Below are 9,735 nucleotides of genomic sequence, written 5' to 3'. Positions count from 1 at the left end.
CCAGACTTCACAGCCGTACATCAGCAGTGGCCTGAGGATTGTTTTAAATGTAAAAACAGTTGTTTCTGGTTTTAGTTTGGAATTTCTGTTTAGGGTAGGATATACCATTGCTATCCTTACATAAGTTTGAGTTATTATTTTCTTAAAAACGACTCTTAACGATTTTAATTAAACTAACTATTTCAATGTACAGTTAAATAGTATTTAATATCAGCAAGGTTCCTTATATAAATAATTTAACAGGGCTTAAAGAACCAATTTTTAAAAAATCTTCCTCTTTGATTATTTAAAACAAAAATAAACAAGTTCTAATTTAGAGCCTATTGTAGACTTGGAATGTTACACTTAGTGTAGAATATACTTTATGATAGTATAGTGTCTAGTTGTTCCGACAATAAGTTTGATTTATGAAAAAATTCATTTCAGCAACCATTGGACGTACAGATGTCTTCCAGCGCTCCAATTAAAGCTAGTTAAATTTACTACAAAATTGTTAATTATGTTTATCTTTGTAGGAGTAGTAGTTTTTATGATATTTGATAAAATAAACTCATAAAATGTTAATTTCTAGTTGTTGGTATAAAATGTTGGATTTTTGAAAAAATATATCTCTAGATCCAGAGGACGTACATATGTCTGCTAACGCTCAAAATAAATGAAATTTAACTTACTATAATGTAGTCACTTATCACTTATCTTCGTAGGAGTAGTAGTTTTTATGATATTCACATATGAATATAAATTTAGCAAATGAAAATTTGTCCGAACAACTATAAATTAATTTATTTCATGTAAACTTGCGAATTTCATGTAAACTATTACTCCTACGAAGATAAACATCATAAACTACTTTATAGCTCATTAAAATAGCTTTAATTTGAGTGCTAATAGACATCTGTACGTCAAATGGTTTTTGAGATATAAATTTTTCAAAATAAATTCATTAACTACTGATCTTTCAGTACGTCCCATACAACATTTTTATGAAATGTTGCTTTTTAAAAAGCTATATCTTGAAAACTATTAAACGTAAATAACTCTATTAGGGCTGATATTTTTGCAAATTTACTCTTCTTTGAATGACGTTCTCTTAGGTTTTCTTGTGTTGTTCCTATTTTTTAACATATAGAGTTTCGAATGAAAAATTGGGTTTTTTTATCGCTTTGAAAAAGCCGCCATTTTGTATTCCCCCTACCTATACTTGGCAGACTCATCAATTTTGACTAGTAATTATACATAGTTTTCATTAAAGTAATAAAAAATTGGGGTGAGATAACTGCCTTTTTTCTCCTCTTGTACTATCAGGAACGATAAGACATGTAGGTATCTACTAGCACTAAAAGTATAGGTAAAAAAATAAATATATAATAGCTTCTCGTATTTTTTATAAATTTGATAGCATTTTATATTATTTGAAACCAAATTTGTATGATATGCTGTATTATCATAAATAACTTATTCTGAGCAATACATGATACGATTTAATAGTTTTATGTATATTTTATTATGAATGAATTATATTTTCAATCAACAAGATAATGTTCATGTAGTAAACAAAAATTTTATAATTTTTTTCGACAAGGAGTACTGATTGTTACAATTATTAGACGAAGATCAGAGGTATATAGATATCGTAAGTTTGGATTATATTGATTTAGACTAGAACAAACCATTAAGACATTGACAATTCAGCTTTATCCTTCAGTCACAATAGAAAGTTGCATCTCCTTCAAAATATATACGAATGCAACTTTTTATTATACGGCAATAAATCTTATAAGGAAAAGAGGAATGAAATGATCTGGAAATTGGATTGGACACTGGTGGTTGTTCCGGAGGGGCGAGTGGGGTGGCATGTGGAGTATATGAACGGGCCCGGGTTGGAGGGGAGGTTAGTCGTAGCGCAGATCCGAGAGTCGCAAGAGCTCCGTCGCCATGGAAGGGTCAAAGAGGACACAAGAAGTCGCTGACTTCGACGACCTGTTGCCCCACGTAGGAGAATTCGGTATATACCAGAAGCTCCTTTTTTTGATGATGATACCGTTTACCTTTGCCGTCGCCTGCGTGTACTTTGTCCAGATCTTTATCACCCTCGTTCCGGAGAAGCACTGGTGCAGAATACCAGAGCTGGACCACTTGCCTCTAGAACAAAGGTGAGTCGGGAGTATTCAAAGATAAAAATCTATTAGCAGAGTTAACCAGGTACAAAATATATACAAAACAAATTTGTTCACCAAGCTTATTATGAACAAATGAATGGTTAAAACAAAACACTAGTAGTTGAAACAAAAGTTTTCCAGAGAAGATAGATTATTATATCACATAAATGACTTTTATTCTAATAATAGCATTCATCTAATACCACCAATCATTAAAACAAAAACATTTTTTTGGTAATTTATTTTTTTTAGGTTTTTAGCATTTTACTAAATTTAAACAATAGATAAAAACAAAAATGTATAGAATCGAAAAATTCAAACTTATTTTTTATTTAGAATCCTTAAACTATCAATATTCCATCTAAATAGAATAGATTAAACATCTCAGAAATCAGTATACATATAATTTATAATTATAAACGCAAACAAATGTGCTTATTTAAATTATTTCATTATTCTCAATCATTTCTTTCAAAAGCTTTCCTCTTAAAAAAGAGTTAATTTATTTAAATTAAATCTATTGTTAATATATACAAAAAAAAAAAGTTTGACCGTGAATGACACAGCCAACAACCTACAATATTTTGTATATTTTTATTCTGTCGAATTATAATGATAATCTATTACATTTATTACTTAGAAAGATTGCTTTTGTAGAAACTAAATTACTTGACAGAATAGCGCGTCGTAATGTTATAAAATTGATAGAATTAACTACAATGTGAAGCTAGAATGGCATTTGTTCGAATATCACACAGATGCTTGATCTTCACCAAATTTGGCTCTTGTTTCGTGAAATTTTCGTAAAAAAATATTCGTTTTACTAAAACAGTCGAATAGAATGAATTTAATGTAAATTTAAATTAGTTTTCATTTCAAATACTAAAAAGAATATTTAGTTCCATTTCGTCTCTTCGTTCGGTCTCTTAAAAATTACTGAAAACGAAAATTATTGAATTTTTTTTTAATGGAATATGGTCCGGGTGCGGTAAAAAAAAACTCAAATAGTAGATAATTATACTATTATATTTATATAATTAGTAGATAATTATATTATTGAGCCTCAAAGTGTTTGTATCTTTTTTAGCCCTGACGGAGCCCTGCAACGTGGGGCGAAACGTTGGCTCAATAAAATAGTATAATTCTACTATTTGAGTTTTTTTTACCGCACCCGGACCATATTCCATTCATCTATACACACGGTCAATCAATAATCTTCCTGAAATTTTTTTTTTCAATTATAATTGTAATAAATTTAAAATGCATACCGAATTTTAGATTTTACTTGACTGTATAAAGATGTAGATATTTCTCAAAATAAGAGACAATAAGGATTTTTTTTTTTTTTAAGACAATGGTCAATTTATTCAAACCCATGAAGTTGTGGTCATACAGAGCTCATTTTGGTCTCAAATTATAAAAAATGTAATCAATTTAATAAAGAATATGAGAAGATTATTCTATCAGGCACAGCGTTTTTGAGTTATTCAGTAACAAATAAAAAATACGAAGCATCATTCTAGTTTATTATAAAAGTAAACTTTGTAAGTAACAAATAAAGATTTCGGTTACAATTCGATGTAAACAATAAAAATACAATAATAATATAAACACCTTTTTTTGTTGTTAATTGTTGGCTGTGTTATTCTCCTCCAATTTTCTTTTAAATATAAAAAAAAAAAAAAGAATATATTTAGATAAATTACTTTTTTTTAACAAGAATGCCTTTGGTAAAAATGTTTTGAATACTTAAATAATTTAAATTGAAAAAATACAACAAAATATATGTAAACTAATATACAAAATGTTAATGTGTGTTATGTAAATGTAAATCTTTTTGTTGAATCATGTATTTATTGTTTAGAGGTGCTAAATAAACCACAGAGTATCTTGAGTCTTAATTCAAGATTTTAAAAAAATTTTGTTTTAATACAATAAATTTAGTAAATTATAAACATCTCAAAACTTACTAAGCAAATTTTCTGTTTACAAAACAAAAATGAAAAAATTAATTATAAATCTAATTAAAAATATAAAATGAATCTTTTTTTTTTTAGACTAAATAATATTTGGTTATTATTACAAGTAATTATTATTATTTTTTTGTTGATTGTTGTGAAATACTCTTTCTTTTGAGGGCATCAACAAAATATCGGGCAAACATGGTTCCCAAGGTCCGGTATATATACAAAAATATTTCACTCTTGTAAGAATAAAGTTTTTGTTAGAAATTTATATATTTACATATATAAAATTAAAATAATTATTTATTTAGAAAAAGTAGTGATATATAACTGAAGATTCTCCCGAAAAGTAAAAATATCCGCTCAGCACCTTGAAAATCTGAACCTGTTTTACCAGATAAATACTCATCACTTTACCCGTTTTTGATGAATTGTTACAACTTTAGCTGTATGATTGTTACAGTCATGATCGTACTATCGCACAAGCTCTGGCGTGATAGTTGAAAGTACAAGTAATGTCAGTGAAGCAACTTTTACCTTTTAACTATCGCATAGCTTACGCTTTGACAGTTTCCGTTATTGTGGCAAAAGTGATAGCCAGTACTATTTGATAATTATAGTCATGACAGCAATCACTATCATGACAGTTTAACAGTCATGATCGCAATGAGTCCAGTGTGATCGTTTATAGTAAAAGTAATTTAAGAGGACTAACAGTTACATTAACTGTTAAATGTAAACGGCTTGACAGTGAACTGTCGTAACATATCAACCATAAGGGAAAATCATTGTTCTTATATGTTTACCAAAAAACTTGAAATTGAAGTCAGTTTCAACGTATTTAGCCGTTTCACCTCTCACGTGACCTACGACCGATAAGGGTTAGTAGAGCTTCAAAATCCTTTTAGATGTAGTACGTCAAATATTGTTATTTACTCCATTTTTTTTTTCGGCCAAGACTCCCATAGGAGTCCTATACTGCCTGACCATGGTTGGGGGTCAAAGTTCTTCATTTTGTGGGACCGCCACTCAATGAAAAAAGTCAACGTCCCAGGCCGGATTCGAACCGGCACCGCCAATAGACATCAAATTGGTAAGACTGTGTCTTAACCACAGAGCTACGGGCGACCCTACTGGATTTATTGATAGAATACCAAATTTAGAAAATAAAAAAAATAAATAGACAAAACAAAAAGCAAAGTTTCTTCTTTGTAAGATGGTCCGGCTAAACTAATAATCGAATAAAATTCTATTTTTAACTAATCCCCGAAAAATTAATAATCAGTCGACATTTTATGAGTTCTCATTTGCCTTTATGTGATTTGGAGTGTTTTGGTCGGGATTTTCTGCTGGATTATTGGATCCAATTTGCGTCGATTAAACATTTTTTTAAGATATAACTGTAAGAACGGGCATCATTATCTTCAACAACCGAACCATTTCACTGAACTTTTGGGAATATGTAACTACAATATTTCAGTGAATACAATTTTCATATCATCAATAAATTTTTTTTAACTTAAAGGGATCTTGGTGAAGGAGATCAGATAAATAAAAAAAACTGTCACTTTTATTTTTTTTAAAAAATCTTCCTCATCGTAAAAAAAAAAGTAATATTTACATGAATGAATAACCTGTTACTTACGATTATTCAATAATCTAGTTGGTTGTTCTTAGAACAAGTTTACATTTGCTTGTAATATAATTCATAAAATAAAAATACTTTGGAGTTCGAAAAAACTAAAACAATTTACGATAATTAATAGACGTAGTATGAATGATTATTTATTCAAGTTCAAAATTAAAATGGCATCTAAAAACTTGTATTAATTTATGGATATGGATTCATCGCAAAACCAATTATCGAATAACATTTAATTCTATAAACACTACCAATGACTAATTTATTAATTTTCGATGATCAATTTTCGACAAAAAAAAAAAAAAAAAAAAAACTTTATGTTCGATGACTTGGTATAAAGAAAGCTGAACTACGGAAGATATATGACGCTGAAATAGTTATGGGGCTTTGTATTCCAAATTTTGAAGTTCTTAATTTTAATTAGCAGTTTTAGTACTATATAATTAATAAAATAAATAAAAATCATGTACATTTGAAAATGAATATATGTGCTCCTACAACAATTTATTTTTCAAAATATTTGTCGAATTTTGCACAAATGTTTTTGATTTTTAAAATTTCTTAAATGTTACTGCAATGTTAATTAATATACCCATTCATTTAGTATTGATTAAATAAATTTAAAAAAATTAAAATTTGCATTTTTTATATTTTTTAAAAACTTCTGCAATAGTAATGAATATAGCCATTCATTTATTATTAATTAAAGAAATTTAAAAAATAAATATTTGATTGGATGTTGATGATTTTGGAATGCTTCATAGAGTAATCGATGTAATTTATAAAATTAATGAAATGACTTTTTGTTGTATTTTCGACAAATGTTAGATTGTTTTTATTTTTAATTAATGAGTATAGTCATTCATTAATTATTAATTGAACAAATAAAAAAAATTAAATATTTGCAAATAAATTGACGTACGCGGTTTTGGAATACAATGCATTATATACAAATCAATATAATTTATAAATTTAAATAAATGACTTTTATCGTTGTATTTTCTACATATGTTTGATTTTATCTATTTTTTTTTTTAAATGACTGCAATGTTAATGAATATAGCCACATTCATTTATTATTAATTAAATAAACAATAAAATTCCAAATAGAGGTAGGTGGTTTTGGATTACAACGTAAGGTCTAAAAATTAAATTTTTTTATTATTACTAAAAATTAAAGCTTAGTAATTAAATTAAAATAAATAAATGATTTGATTATAGAAGATGATGATTGAAATATTTAAGTCGATTAAATGTTTTTCTGAATTAATGGTATAATGATGCGTGTATTTGGATAGTAATATTTTAAAAGATTAGTTAACCTAGCATACATTAACCTTTCCAAAATTCAAAATGTTAATAAAAATTGCCTTGTTCCAACACGACTTTTGACTACTATCGAATTAGAGTGTTGGGTTTGAAACGGAAAACCGTTCTACTAATACGTTTGATGGTAGTTACGACTCGTGTTGGAACAGTCCTAATGACCTAATGGTAAGATGCCATTACCTAAGAGCTCTTTGTGGTTTGCAGGATGGCAATTTAAATCATTGGGTTCCTAACCTAAACAGCAGGATAAATAGGATTCTATCTTGTAATGTCTATATTGTAATGGGAAAATACTATGTCCTTTTACATATCGATGGCCGTCATTTTCGACGTACTTAGTGTATATCACTGATGAAGTCATCTCGTGTCAAAAATTAATGACGTCAGATTGTCCGGTCATTTTTTTTTTATTATGACATGTTCTTAGTTAATTTTTGTCACTGTTATCGGACCGACTAAGAGTAACCCTAGGGACCATGTTTCATAATATAGTACAAACTAATACTATAAGTCTTGAAGTTTGTAATCAGTACAATTTCACTCACTTGTACAATGATAACTTGTACTTTTACACCTTTTTTAAAGTCCTATAATATTACTAATAGTCATCTCCAATAAGAAAAAATAAATACTAGGTTTAGTACTTGTATTTATGAACTAATACTATTAGATTTCATTATGAAACTAGGCTCAAAAGTTACTCTTTATTTATTTTTTCTCGGCCACTTTTGAAATATTTCCTTAAAACAAGAAGAGGAGATTTAAGATAGTTAAGTTGAGCAATATTTAAAAAAGGCCTGAAATTAAAACACGGTACGAAACCCTCCACTTCCGCCCTCCATCTGTAGTCTTACGTATCTGACTTTTCAAACAGACAATATAGCGAGTGTTGGTCGATGTACGATAAGTCACAATCTTTCGAGGGAGATCATAACACAAAAATTATCAGAAGGCAATCCTTCTTGGCCGACCCACCCCACTAAAACCCCGATTTAGCGACGGTCCTATATCACATTTGAAACATTTAATTGAAAAGAGAAGAGGAGATGGGAAAAAGCGAGCTATATTTAAAAGTGACTAAAATTGTAAAAATGACATAAGATACAATGATACTGTATAATATTGTGAAATGAATAGGTTTGCCTTTTGTATAACTTAATACTTTTGTTTTTGTATTCTCTTCTTGCATTATGAAGTCAAGTAGAAATGCAGCAATCAAGCAAAATGTTGGGAATGAAATCTGGAATACTCACATTTTGAATTATTAAAAAAAATTTAATTTTTTTTCTTGGAATCTGGTGAAACCGAAAAACGGTCAAAATTGGAGCCACTTCCTTATTGATACAGACCCCCCCTCCCCTCCCATCATGTGCTTTTAACTGATTGTCCTATGAATTAAATTAAATCAGATCACACATTACTTAAAATATAAATGTATTATTAGGGGTATTCATGATCTTTGGTTTAACATGTTAAAGTGTGTTAAATGGAAAAACTCATGTTAAATCGAAAAAAATTGCCTTCTTTTACCGTGGTAAAACGAAATAACATTTAACATGCCTGAGAGTCTGTTACTTGGTCTGTTAAATGGAGAATGACGTCACACAATAGACCAGTTGAGATCGCCGCCATTTTTGTTGTTGTGACAGCTCAGTTTTTTCGTGTGTTTGTGGTATTCATATCCCTGTTATTAAACCAGAATGGATAATTTTAACGATGCATTTGAGGAAAAACAGTAAAAAAAAAAAACAATGTAATTTCATTCTACTATCTGAAAATTTGTAAACGCTCCCCAGATAAAAATCTCACTATATGAACCATGTAATTATTCTTAGGGGACATATATCCCAGAATAAAGTTATTTTTTCATTTCATTTCATAAGCTAAACTTTCACACAAATTCCACTTTTCACTCACTCTAGTCATGTTGTAATTAATTACTTAAATCAAAACTGAAGTAAACAATAACATGAGGGTCTGGAAGGAAGGTAATAAACATAAAGGCTTATACAACAAGTTGCTGAGAAAATCCGTTAGGGGCTCTTATGCATTTAACGTTTAACATGACTTCAAATAGGGCTGCTCACAATCTTATAGTTATAACATTTAACATGGTAAAACATTTAACATTTAACACAACATCATGAATACCCCTATTAAATCATTACTTTTCTGTTTGGCATAAACAAAATGATTATCGGCTCCTATATTTCATATGCTAATTTACAAAGCGTATTCGTGAACTTTCATTAACCTTATTATCTTGTTCTACCTCAAAGTACTAAGAGCTTCTCACGGCTACCTAAGTTGGGTACATCGATGTGAAATTCGATTAAGTACGGAAGAGGTTCTGGGAAAACAACACCGAACTTGACCTAAAGGCCCATTTACACAGAAATCTGTTGTATGGCAAGCATGGGAGTGCTTTTTAAGTGTTAATATTAAAACTAGCCGTGATAACTGTTAGCTGTTAAATTAATGATAAAAAATTATGATTGTAACAAAACGAGAACTGTCACCATAAACAAAAAAAAAAAAAAATAGGAACATTAAACAATTTGGAAACAAATAATTATGAGAGATAGTTGACCGTGGATGATAAATGAGGAGAAGATGGTTGGGGGTGCGGTCAATGAAACAC

General features: G+C 29.0%; 1 protein-coding gene across 1 annotated transcript in view; it reads left to right on the top strand.

The window, feature by feature from the left end:
• Positions 1-1,768: 1,768 nt before the first annotated feature.
• The window catches only part of LOC106682689 (carcinine transporter), a gene marked incomplete in the record, with an annotated part of 54,391 nt that continues 46,424 nt past the window's right edge, over positions 1,769-9,735 (top strand). The window contains 1 exon segment of the mRNA XM_067049597.1: positions 1,769-2,153. Within this exon segment, the coding sequence (XP_066905698.1) occupies positions 1,936-2,153 (218 nt within the window).

Source organism: Halyomorpha halys, unplaced genomic scaffold, assembly GCF_000696795.3.
Source record: "Halyomorpha halys isolate HHAL.00 unplaced genomic scaffold, Hhal_1.1 Scaffold2.1, whole genome shotgun sequence".
NCBI lineage: Eukaryota > Metazoa > Arthropoda > Insecta > Hemiptera > Pentatomidae > Halyomorpha > Halyomorpha halys.
Note: the sequence above shows the minus strand (reverse complement) of the source record. Positions and strands in the feature narration are given on the sequence as shown.